This window comes from Necator americanus, chromosome I (assembly GCF_031761385.1).
Source record: "Necator americanus strain Aroian chromosome I, whole genome shotgun sequence".
Taxonomy (NCBI): domain Eukaryota; kingdom Metazoa; phylum Nematoda; class Chromadorea; order Rhabditida; family Ancylostomatidae; genus Necator; species Necator americanus.
The window spans coordinates 11589984-11603715 of record NC_087371.1 but is presented as its reverse complement, the minus strand read 5'-3'; the positions used below and the strand labels follow the sequence as shown (position 1 = coordinate 11603715).

Below are 13732 nucleotides of genomic sequence, written 5' to 3'. Positions count from 1 at the left end.
TATATTCTGCTTAAAAATATCTCTGTGGTTGTCGATAGGCACCAATGACAAGGGAAAACCAACTCTTAACGGTTTTTAAAGTGAAATTTTGAAAAAATCCACCCGAAATAGGCAAAGTCTGTTTAAAACTCCACATTCCAAGAAGAATTAGCTACACTTCAGTGGGCGTATTTCTATAATTAGCTGTTTTTCACAACCGCCTATCATTTGAAAAAAAAAATCAGATCGTGGTGAGGTGGGAAATTCCACTATAATGGGTGAATTTGAAGTAACTGCTAGCCGCAACGACAATTTTTCAATCAAACGTTAACGGAGGAATGAAAAGCGTAGTTATTGAGTTACTGCAGGTGCCCACATCCCGCTGCAACGCACAATTTCCCGGAACTGCTTCGCTACGTAGCCCGAACCTTTTTTGAATAGCATTTGGCCCCGGTCAAACGACGACTCGGGAGTTCCGCTGACCCCACGTCCATGAGCGCCGGCGCCATCATGGAGCGTCGTCATTCGGAACCACGCTTCGCGAGGCAATGAATAATAGGCTAATGGAAACGCTCGAGAGACAGAGCCGTGCGTTGTGGCGAAGCTGGAGCCGCAGATAATGGATGCGGAGCCGCCGCCGCCACGGCCGACGTCGGGCGCTGGGCGTGGTCGATGAGTGGGCGGGGCGAAGCGTGCGCAGCGGCGTGGCGCAGCGTCGCGGTCGATCACTCGCGACGACGACGAGGCGCCGCGCGATTGTGCTATCGCCGCGACGACGCGCGACGCGACTCGATAATCGCTGGCTGCTTCAGATGGCCGGATGACGATGTCGCTACTATGCGTCACGAGTAAGTCACGAGTCCGCCGTTCGCTGTTCTTCCGATTCGCTCGAGATGTATACGTTGATTGTTTCAGTCAAGAAAGCGCGACTACAGGGCAGCGTTGGTGAGTTCGTCACGTCTTCGCTTTCTTCTTTTTTTTTGTTTTTATTCGTTTTTCCGTACGCATTCATCGTTTATGCATTCTCTTTTGGATGATAAAGTGTCTTTATGATGTCTAAACGAGTTGAAACTCTTCAACCTCAGTATATTTTGGCTTTCCGATCTAGTATTGACGTCTTTCCATGTGATCTCTCATCGATCATCACCGTTACTTCCCCTGTAAATCATTTTATTTGTCTTTTTCCAACCGGTATATTTTTTCTTTTCAATTCGTATTTGCGTCCGGGAAGAAAGTCCTCAATTTCATCTAGTTTTGATCTAGCTAGCTTTTCGTGGTATTCTGGGTCAGTTCTGGGTGAGAATTCCAGCTAAGGAAAATGTTCACGATTTATTTAATCTACTTAGAAACTATTCTTAAGCTCGCACATGTGGATATTTTGCATCCTGTAGTATTTGATTATTTGTTTATTTAAATTCGCTTCAAAATGGTCCTGAGGAGAACTGTATGTCTCGATATAAGCTGGAATCTATGTTGGCTACTGGATGGAACCCATTTTTTTGGATTTTATGACTTTTTGTAGTGTTTGGTCTTAGGATCGATTGGTTTAATGCAGAAAAGCGATAAAAATTCCGTATTTCTTCATATTGTAAATGATTAGGGTAGCAGGCGGCGAATGCTTAATTTCTTCGTAAGTAATTTTATGTTTTTTTTACATAGTATATTATTTTATTTTATCTAAAGTTCTTGCTAACAGCAGTTCTTTTTGTGTGAGCTTCCGAAGCATCTAATGAGACCTCATTCGCGAGCTGTAATTTTCACTGATTTTCATTATTTTCCCGTTTATTTATTTATTTATTTATTTACTAAAAACAGTACTTTTCCATGAGCGTATTTTGAATCAATATCGTGTCCATTTTTTTTCCCCCTAATTCTGCTTCGGAATGAGAATTTGCGCTTATTTCATGGGGATTTATTTCATATTCAAAGTGTGCTATAACATATTTTCGATTTCCACGCAACGTGTACGTTTATTTTCTGCAACCAGCGACCAACCGAATGAAATATTTCCTTCGAGTTTTTCCTGATCCTAGGGGGGGTTCCACGCGTGCCGTTCTCCCGCCGCTCGCCTCCACGCAATAAACATTTAAATTATGTCGGCGCTTGACTCGAGCGCGTCACTCGCCGTCGCCTACAACCTCATTCGCTACTCTTTGAGCTTTTATCTGCTAATGAAACCGAAATCGCCAGCGCGCCGGCTGCAATTTTAGTGATTTTATTTATTCCATCTATCTATTTATCTGTTTATTTATTCAATTGCATCTAATGATACGCCTGAGAACCCTCTATAGCACACAAATTAACATACAAATTAAAGCGATTACAAAAAATTCTAATTACTTTTAATTTACTGAAACGAGAAATAAGAAATAAGAAATAATAAACAAATAATTCAAAATATACATAGCGATTCGTCAGGAACCCTCGATAACACAAAAATTAAACATAGACAACGAAAAAAAAATCACGAAAACCGTGAACCCATCTGTTCTCGATCTCTTTTTATCCTGGGCGGATAAGGTCTTCCTCGAATGGGGTGAGGTGGAGAACATTTATATTAATGTGCAGGAGAAAAGAGGATTTTGTGAGATTTCCCACTAGAAATTGGCGAAAATGAGCGAAAAGCACCCATTATTTTTACGTATTATTTTACCTTTTTACTACCTTATTTTTTTTATTTTTTACCCATTTTTACCTTATTATACAATATTTATATTATATATTTAATTACACTGTATTTACACATTATATAGGTTATATTTTACCATATTTACCTCCAAGCTCCCCTCCTCGTTTCGAGTTGTACCGGGGCCAGTAGTCGGATGGTGGTGTATGTACGTTCGTCTCACATCAATAAGGTGATGCCACCACATACGAGGCTGATGTTGAATGGATTTCTGTTGCCACCGCTATTCGCGCCGCGAAGTGCTGAATCGCTGACGACATCGTCCTTCTGCGGGGAATCGGAGGAATTTTTTACGTCTCGAATGTTTCGGGCGGTGGTGGTGGACCTCACCTTCGTAACCCATTCAACCGTTGTCATTGTTATTGTTCCCTACACGAATTTTTTTCTTATTCTCTCTTTTTTTCCCTGAAAAGTACATTCTTGTCAGTTAACCACGGCTGATTGGAGATGATACCTCCTTCCTCAGGTGCGCGCTCGATCAAAATTAGAACGGAATTTCAATTGGAGTTACTTAGTAAGAATTTGAAAAATTAAAGCGTGCGAAAATTCTGTCCTTCCTACGAATATCATAAAATTGATCGAGATATACATATACAAGATAAGTTTCACACAAATAATAAAATTAAAAAGAAATTTTAAAAATCAACAATGCGTAATGCAATTAACTGATACATAGATATATTATACATAAATAGGACTTTATTCCTTGAATAGAGCAGAGACCCTGCGCTAAAAACCTAACCAATCCAAGAAAAAAACTTGTAACGGGAACGAAAGATTATTTCGTACAGTTGGATCAAATTCGTCGTTATTTCTCCAGGTTTTTCTTGGAAGTCTGTACTAAGCCTCATAGAATATAATTTACGAAGTTGTGCGGAGAAGGCAGCCAGTAAATCTGCGAAAAACTCAGAGGCTTAGGTGTTCTTTTCTCTATCCTTCTATTTCTGCGTAATGGTTCTTTGAAGACCTCTCTCCTAATAGTTTTGAAGTGAGTTTGAGGTGTTTGACGTTTTAAAGTGCGTTCTGGAAACGGCTGGACAAAATTCCAGAAATTGAGTTTCATTTCCGCAATTTTAGGGGCAAATCTTTATTTCCAGGAATGAGCTGATCTTGAAAAATCTCCTTCAACTCACCATCATACGTCCCATATTTGTTTTAGAAGGAAATATTCCGAGTAGAGAAAAAACAATGCGGAAATTTCAAGAGTTTCCAATGCAGGAGGGTAAAGGATGGCCTTTTCTGTTTCCTTTTGTGTTCCACTTGCGTAGTTAAGGATCCAATAAGCTATCTGGGGCGTTTTGAGTCACTGTTTTCCTTAGGGGGCGGGAGAGATCCTAGCATGTAAGCGCCAAGCGCCCTCACAGGCGACGGCGTAGCGGCCTCGGACCAGAAATAGCCTCTTTTTGGGACCTCATATACTTTTTATGGTTTGTTGACAAAACCGCGTCGACCGCACTCTCCAAAAATTAGAAATTCAATCCAGAAACTTCCGAATGGAATTACATCAGTGTTTGTTTTGTTTTTGGGGTTGCATTTGATTTCTACGAAAAAAAAAACATTTTGTTTTCTCAAGCATTAAAAGGAAAAGTTATTTGCATGTCTAAATTTTATTACAAATTGAATATATTAATACGTACACACATCATAGAGTGTTTTTGGTGAAATTCTCTCCAAAGAAAGCGAATTAGTAAAAATAGTAGCGTTGCTAGGGAAGGTTTTGTACATTTTCTGCACTTTTCACATCAATTACAGTATCATTTTCCAGCTACAGTCATTAGCCGTATTCTAAATTAGAAATTCACAATGAATGTTTTTTTTTTCTCAAAAGTAGGCATAGAGCTTGAAAAATCCGCTAATGAACACTTCTTCTGGCTGTTTTCGTCATTTTCAAAAGGGAAAAAAAGAAAAGATGCCTTATATAGTGGTGATTTCCTGGCAACCGCATAGCTGGTGGCTATGATTAAAATGAAATCCTAGACTTATTTATGAAAACGGGCACGGCGGACGGGGCTGTGAAACCCCACGGATGTGCTTGAAGCAGCGGATAACAAGAAACTAATCCGCGTATTCAAAATAGCCGTGTTTATGTGCGTGGTTTGCTTTGATCTAACAAGATTTTAAGGATGAACGAGGTCAACGATGAGCAAGACATCATCGCCTTATTTTCCTCTGATACGACGAGTGATAGAATCCGTTGGAAATACGGAAAATATGAAGAAATGTGATCCGGTCGTGTTTCTCTGCTTTGCTCGAAGATTTCGTAGATCAGATGACTTATTCGAGTTCCGGATTGAGATCCTCACACTCATTTCATCATCGTTCTCTCTGGGGGTAGGTCAACGAGGAAGGAATATCAAATATGTTGAAAGGGACCTAAGTTTATTAGGAACAAATACAACGAGAGACCTCAATGGTGGACATAAAAATGGAAATTGTTAAATTAATAAAAATATTCGTAAAATTGTTGCAAGAATCGTTAAAAATGGGTATGGGACCTAAAAATGGAAATTAGGAGCTGACCAGTTTTGAAGTTCAGAATGGAAGCGTTGTGTGGATAATATCTTCAAAGGAATGCTTTCATTTTCGCATATTCAGGAAATTCCTGAGGAAGATTCTTTTCATTCATGGATTTAGAAGAAGAGAAATATGTTTTCTTTTGTTTTTAATTCAGTATGTCCAAAATTTCCGCTCTTTCGATTTCTCGTCCTGATAATCTGACTTTTTTTTTCGAAAAACAATCAGGGAAAAGAAAATAAAAGGAAAAAATGTTAACGTCATTGTCTTTGTCCCAATATAGCCTGGTAATGCTAAGTGAAACTTCCCTCAGCGTCGGAGAATGCATCATTTCGTGGCGGAAAAAAAGCCAAACACTCAAAAAAAGGAAGAAAAAACTCGGTGCTGCGTGCGAGATCTTAGAGAATTAGTGCTGACGACTGCTTCAAGTAAAAATGAGCGGATGTCTCGTAGGGAACGATTTCCTCGTTGTTTTTGTGGTCGCGTTTTTCCCTGCGTGATAAGAAACGGAAATTGTTACTTAAAATAATACAGTGGTAGAAGTAGTAGCAATAAAAGTAATAGTATCATTGTTCCACATCTGCAGTAATAGTGTCGCTATTCGGGACCCGTCTATTATGTTAATGTTTTTGTCGGTTTTTTTTTGTCGAGAAAATTTCCCATGTATTTCGTGTTGTGCACTCGGAAATAGCTGCGGATAATTGGATTTGAGACGACAAATCTGTCCGCAACTGAATTAATATCAAATTTTTACTGCCTTTGACGTCATATGTGGACTTTCTCTTCCATATAAAAAGAAATAATCACAAGGTGGTGCCCGCTGATCTATCGAATCCTTTCTTAGAGGGGATCCACAGCCTAACGTCCCTAACCATCGAATATTGAACTACTCACTTTGAAATTATAGGATTTTTTCTTTGTGATTGGAATGCGGTGTAAGAAAATTGATTATTGTCGTGATCTATGTACTTCGTCCTATTCCAGAATTCTCGATGTTAACCTCGTTTTAATCGTTTTATCACCTCAAAGAGGTGTTACCTCTGCGTTCTACGGGGATTTTGCCAAATTTGAATCTTCTTTGTTGATTTGAACTTTGAAAAGTCTGGAAATGAACATTTTTCTGAAGATTTCTTCGATAATTCTCTGGTTTACAGAGTTTTTTTTTATTTCTATGTAATCTTTAGATCCATTTAAATTAGCTAGATTCTACTACGTACATTTCTTTGTTTCTTTCCTCTACTCGAGGAACGTTGAGGACGTTGCCAATTTTTTCCGTGGAAAAATACCAAATTTTCCGTTATGAAGTGAAATCAACTGACTAGGATAATATTAGTAGCTCCTTATTTTCGAGGGGCGGGTGTAGTGTAGCGGTTAGAGGTTCCGCTTCCTGCACGATCGATCGGAGGTTCGAATCCGCCCTAGTGCTCACCAAGCCTTTCATCCCTCCGGGGTCGATAAATTGGTACCAGACATCGGCTAGCCACCGCAAGTCATTGTATAGGCCAGATACACGTTCGTAAACCTCAAACGATTCTGAATTGAAGTGAACGTGGGGGCGCATCCCAAGCGGATTGATTAACGCCAGAAACTTTAACTAACTTTATCCTTATTTTCGAAACTCGTCTCATCTTTTTAAATTTATTATTTTCGTCGCAATGAGGTGTTTTTGAGCGATAGGTACACACGGTAACCGGATCCTGGATCTTAGAATTCACCTCCGATTCCTGGATTGAATCCTCCTTCAAAAAAAAAAACTTATAGGGCACTTTTTTGTTTCAGATGACATTTTTCTTTCCGCAGTACTATTTCACTGATTGCAATTGCAGTTCAGCCTTATTTCGCTATTCTTGGTTCGTATCCGTTAGATGACTTTGAACTGGAGTTAATTTCGGTCCGTAAATCAAATAGGTACCTTCCGTAAAAGGTAATTGTTCTGAACCGCAATTGTCGCATAAGGAAAATAATCCTGCCTAGCACAAACACATTAAGAAGAAATACTCTTAAGGCCAATCCCTTAAAGCTGGATTTTTTTCTTCAGTATCGCTAAAACTTCTTACAATAACCTTACATTCCTTTTGCTCACTTCCTATCCTTTTTCTCTTTGATTTAATCATTATTTCATGGATTTTTTTATGTGAGTCCTGGTCGGAACGTCGCTTCATCATAAACGATTTCTCATACCGTCTCATAGTCGAAAACGGTATAAACTTTGAAAGTTTCTGTGCTTTTTCCATGAGATTTCCGTGACGTTCGTTACGTTATGATTTTTGTGGAAAGATGTAGTATTCCGCAATTTTTATGCCCAACCTATTCATCATCGATAGCAGGCAGCAGCGAGTGGCCGCGGGGAAATCCCGAGTTCACTCATGGTTCAGTTCGGCCAAAATTTTCGAATCTTGGACATTTCTTTAGGAAAACAATTTCCATGAGTTTGAATCGAAAAATTTATTTTCTTGGAGATCAATATTTGAAAATTTGAAAATACAGAATCCAGCCACGAATTTCATTCTGAAATTTGAAATTTTGCACTTTTTTCCTATGATTGCAATTCCTGCGGATTTCATGGCGGAAATTTGCACTTTTTGCTTTTTTCTCACAAAAATAAGCGTGACGAGGAAATGAAGGTAGGCGACGTGGTCCCAGCGGACTTCTTCGCGGCCGTGTTCTGCCGTCGCCGTCGCCGCATCGATGATGAATCCGTTTTGTGGAGCTCAGTCGATGAGTGTATGTATGGAAAGTAGAAGCACGCCATTTGTCACGCGATCCGCTTCGTTACCGCGTTCACGCTAAGGAGGGAATGAGGTTTCTTCCTCGGACACATTGTTTTTTGGGTTTACCAACAAATGAATAACGCCGTTTTTATTTATTATTATTTGTTTTATTTTTTTTATTGAAGATTAGAAACAATCAATTTTTTCTTTGCGGGATTCCTTTTTTCCGTTGCGATGTTCGTTTTTTTATGAGCAACGCGATTCACATCGTTCTCGTTCTCGGATATTAAATATTAACTAGGAACGTATATAAAAGGTTTAGCGATGAGAGAATCCGCGCATTCGTGAACGCGTGAATCCATAAAGAGATTAAATTTCTTCTGGATTCGCATCGTTGAGGAAAAAATTTCGGCGAGCTCGAGCTTGATGTATGTAACGCGGATGCGTGTTTTGGCTTCACCGGATAATCTCGGGGATTTGTTTCGTGTGGTGGCCTCGTTTCCTCCCTTTTCTGTCTAAATTTACATTGTCTTTCCTTAATTAGACGTTCCCTGAACGAAAAAAAACCAGAATTAACTGCGGATCTGCGGTTGTTGTTGGGGGTTGTGACTATGGTAACTAAAATATACGTGCATTCCAATAAATTCAAATAAATAAATAATTGGATAGTAAATAAATAATTAAATAATAAATAAATAATCCTCGCTGAAATCTTAGTAATATATCTAAGCAGTAAAAATACTAAAGATGGTAAAGTGAAGTTAAGTGAACAGTAAAATAAAAAATAAATTGTGAAAGTAGTAAGTAATATAGTAGGTAGTACAGTAAATCTATACTTATACCTGAATATCCTACCCTTGCACTTTTATCTCCCATATATCCTCCTATTTTCTAAACATCTTAATATTCATGTAGAAAAGTGAAATCCATGCACCCCTATCCGTTGAACCTAGAGAGAATTTTCATCCAGATTTGAAACGTCTGTAATCCATCCAGTCATCTTTTTAGATGAAATTTTCTAAGATTTTTGGAGTGAACACATCATGCAACTTGAAACGCGGATGTCTTGACGCATCCCAGACTGCAAAGGGGCTGCAAAACACAGATCTTCCGTCCTGCTCCGGATCTGTTCGTGGCTTGTCTTCTCGGAATCGCAACCAACGTCTATGATCATCCGTCGCATACACACACACCCATACACACATATGTGTGGCTTCCTCGGACGTTCATAGATTATTTCGAGATGGATCCAGGATTTCGAGGTTTCTATTAGTACGAGAATGAGATTTATAGATGGGACCCTTATTAGCCTGGATTTTCCGCGTTTCCAACGTCTTCAGAGACCTAAACAGAAGCAGATCGGACCATTCCTTGTTTATTCGGCCAACGTGTCACACTGCCCTGGGTTGATCACTAATCCCGGGGGTTTCTGGACACGAAAACGTTTCACCTACTATGTGAGAAAGGATCTAGCATTGTTATGGTTGCTATTCTGCGACCGGAGACGAGCAGCAGGCGATTTTTTCCGCTCGGAAAACTATAGATCTAACATCGAACCTCTTCCAGAATATCTTTTCCAGCGGAAACTGGGCAGCTCATCTTTTGCATATAAAGTTATCTTTAAAAAATAGAGGGAGTCGAGTGCACTTAAAAGAAGCACTGCCTTAGGAAAATTTTCGAACAAAACTAAAAATTCATTCCTTGGAATTTTTTGTGAGGAACTGAACCAACTAGGATTTTTTTTATAAGGAGAGATTAGTGCAATGATCGAGGTATGTATAATAGTAATTATAAAATTACTCAGCAGAATCAAAGGACAAGTTTTTATTTTGCTTAAAAAAATCCATCTTTTTTCTTTCTCCCATTTTTTCCCTCATTAGGTGGACTGGAAAAGACGAGGAAACATCGCATATAGTCTTGTTTAAAAGTGGAAACACATCATGATGTAGGTTTGTCCTTTGAGATTTGTGTACGGGGTTCTAAATTTGCTAATTTCACACGATTAGTTCACCTCTTCGTGGCTAATTTGCGGTAATTTGCGGCGAAAATCCGACGCATACATACACTATAGCATAATCAAAGGTGCAGTGCTTAAAATAGGGCAATTTTCCGGGATTTTCCCCTGAAACTTTATTCTTTGAAACGGACATTTCTTTTTGATTCTCATCCAGGGTGAGGCAAGATAATCTCTCACATTTTAAAATTAAACTTAAAAAATAATAAGAATTTACATAAAAAGTTTGAAATACTCGGATAATTCCGCCGGAAATTTGAAGCATGAAACAAAATTGATAGGAATGGACCTATTACCTCAAATCGCGTCAAACCAAATTAACAGAATAAACCCGCTAAAGGTAATCTGTTTTTCGGAGTAAATTGGCAGAAATTTTACGTGATTTTTTCCAATTGCAACAGAGATGAGAAGAGATCACGTTTCTTGCAATGGTTCTCTTTCTGGGCGAAGTCTCGTCGCTAATAATATGTTTTGAATATTTTCGGTGGTCGAATGGTCGCAGATGGGATCTTACGAGCTCGTTCGAACGAAAAACGACACTAAAATCTCTCACCACGGATGAGAAGATGGTTCTCGGACCGTTTTGAGTGTGAAGCTATCGTAGGGATGGAGACGGGAAGAAAAACTTCCTTAAGAACGTCCTTCCATGATTATTTAGGATTCAGAAGTCAAAGTTAGGAGAAAGGTAAGAGTAGTTTGATGTAGATGAGCAGGTGGAGGTCCTTCTAAAGTATCCGAGAAAAAAATATGATAATTAAATGAATTTTGAAGGGAACAGTGATTGCTCCAATATCTATTCTGCTGGAATTTTTTTTCTAAATTTTTACAATTTTTTTCCTAATTGAATTTGAAATTTGAAAATTTCCTAAATGTCAATCTCAACTTATATTAATGAACTAGAACTAATACTACTACAAATTATACTATCACTAATAATAATAGAATGAATTATCTGGAGTAAGGGGACCTGGAAATTATTCTTAGGGTTTTTTTCCGTTTTTTTTTATTTTGGCTGACACATAACAATTGACGAATCCTTTTTTCTGGCCTAGGAACGCAGGAGAGTGAATGGGTGCCGTTGAATTTGTGCTAAAAGGAAATATTTTTAGTTCTAGAGTAGTTTCCAGTTCATCCTACTCTTTCTGCTCGTCTTATTGAAAATTTATTGATTCCCCATTGATTGGCTGACGTTTAACGATTTGCATAAGACAATTACGAAGTGCTGCTCTGAAGGCTTGCATAAGAATTACATGAATAATTAACCATGCAATGCGATGTGGAAACTTTTCCATTTTAATTCGTTCTAATCGACTTTTAATCGAACGAATACCGATTTGCATATCGGTGGTTTCATTGTCCCTCGGAAGAAAAAGAAAAGAAAACTTGAGCCATTCACCAGAGTTTCTGCCTCCACTCACGAGTAGCGAGGGATTATATGGTGTCACGGAATGGGAGAAAAGTGGAAGCAGCCAGCTGTGTGTGTGTGGGTGACAAACGATGATGGATCTTTTGCATATTGTAATTTCTGGACGACGATATCGTGCATCCGACGTCGTCGTTGTCGTTTTACGCCTCATAAATTGTGGAAATAATGGAAACGGTCGTAGAACATCGGTGCATTCTTTTTTTCTGGAAATGAAAAGCCGAAGAGGCTTGTGAAAATTGACGGAATTCTCATTGAGACATTACCTGCCCGTGTACTCGCGTCAAGGAACATCTAGACGGACTCGTAAAATCAACAACATCAGCCCCTTAGCCCCTTTAGGTGCTCACAGCAGACGATGTCATGACAACACCCTTTTCAAGACAGCTGTCACGATCTTGGGATGCGAATCAGACGTTCTGGAGCGAAAAACATTGGAAGCGTTTTATATCACGGCCAAAAGTCCGCACCCACATCCAGAATCACAAAGAAGAATTGCTGTGACCAACGAGCTGGCGCCATATCAAGACCCTTGCGGGTTTTGACCTACGGGGTCAGAGGCGGGGCATCGTTACTAGTTACTACTAGCGGCCCAACTCTAACAACTGGTGGTCCGCTAAGATCACGATTTTGTGGCTATCAAGGGTAGCGCTACGGTGATCTGCTGTTTTTCTGACGTTGCCCTTGAATAATCTGTTGGCTAAGTCATATCTTGTGGGATGACGAGGGGTGGATTACAGGTGTCTTTGATTTTCCAGGCTCTGAAGAAGGCGACTACGCTGAAAAGTTAGCCAGAATAAAGATCAGTAACGATCTTGGTTCTGCTCAAAAAGTAGTACACAATCAACTACTCTACGATTCCAAAATTCTAAGAAAGTCGAACTTGGGACATTGTGTTTTTGTTCGTAACCACTCATTTATTTTCGGTTCGGAATATTTTTGTCTGTCAGGGGCTGTGCTCCCTCATTGAGATAGATTAAAGGACCTGAGGAATGGGATTTCTCCCGAAAATTTTCTTTTCAAAGAACGATAAGAAGGCTGGTCGAGGTCGGGAATCGAATTTCCTGCTCTAGGCTCTTTCTTTCTTTTCTTCTTCTCGTTCTTGCTTCTAAATGATTTCAGTAGAATGGTGAATGAGCTGGAAATTTCTAGTTGCTCAATTTTTTAAAATTTTAAATTTAAACTTATGTGAGTAAAGTGGATTCTCTGATATTAAACCCCTTTAGTATGGTTTTACTTTAATACAGTCCATCGACAAATCGAAAAACCGAGTTTTTCTTACGACACCATAAAAATTAACTAAAATAGAACATAAATAAACTGGAAGAAGTGAAACTTTTCAGAATTGTTTGCATTAATATTAATGCTGTATTATTATATATTAATGATATAGTTTTACTTTCCCCAGTTCAATTTAATGCGATTTTTTTCCCCGACAAGGAAATCTTTTTTTAAGAACATAAATCAGCTGGAGGAAGTAAAACTATATTAATTTATGTTAATTTTAATGCCAAGTTGTTATATATTAATGATGTAGTTTTACTTTCTGATGCTTGATTTGATGGAATTTTTTCCCGACAAGGAAATCTTTTTTTTCGGGGATGCGCTAAACAACAGTGCCTACGTAGGTAGTGTTTCATTACTCTTACTTACAATCTTTCGTGTACTGTACTGGATTTCTAATTTTCTTTTGTCAGGCCATTTCTTGGGGCGGGCGGGTGTAGTGTAGCAGTAGATCATTTCCTATGATTTCGCAGATCCGAATCAATTTGCAGCCCACTTCATCTCACTAAAAAACAATTTAAAAAAATAAAGATGAAAAAAAAAACAAAATAAGATGCAGAATACTGAATTATTCCTTAAAATCCAGTGAATTTTCCAATTGAATACAAAAAATCTTTGGATTAGAAGGCGATAGGTTGTCTGCATACTTAACCGGAGAGATCAAAAAGAAAAAGTTCCAAGAAAAGATCAAAAATACAAAATAATTGTAGAATGGAAATAAAAAGAGCTAATTTGGAGAGAAATCGAAAATAGTGAAAGATAATGTATTTGGTAGTGGAAATGATTCTTTTTTCATTTATAAATTTATTTAATTTTATGAAATGATTCATTAATTAGTATATAAGGCAGCGAAGCGTCTCATGGATCGGGATTAAGCGGATTCCGCATGAGTCGATCAAAGCGCATAAGCGACGGGATTATCGAGAATGTCGGGAGTGGAGAGCACTCGGAATCCCGACGCGCTCACCGGGAATCTCTCCTCAGCCGACATCTGACATCATCGCTCGAGCGGTGGAGCGACGAGGGGTTGTTTTCACGCGAAGTCGTCGTCGTCCTCTGAGCACGTCATCCTCGTCATTCCTCATCGTAGGAGATCCGGATGCGTTCCCGCTCTCACAGTT

At 38.9% G+C, this 13732-nt stretch overlaps 1 protein-coding gene across 2 annotated transcripts in view; it reads left to right on the top strand.

Moving 5' to 3' along the window:
- Positions 1–799: 799 nt before the first annotated feature.
- Positions 800–13732, top strand: part of RB195_005180 (uncharacterized protein) — a gene marked incomplete at both ends in the record, with an annotated part of 41892 nt that continues 28959 nt past the window's right edge. The window contains 2 exons of one of the 2 annotated variants that reach the window (XM_064177525.1): positions 800–827; positions 895–924. In XM_064177525.1, coding sequence (XP_064034650.1) covers positions 800–827; positions 895–924 — 58 coding nt within the window. The remainder of the gene's footprint in view (positions 828–894; positions 925–13732) is intronic. The other variant, XM_064177526.1, reaches the window with a different exon arrangement.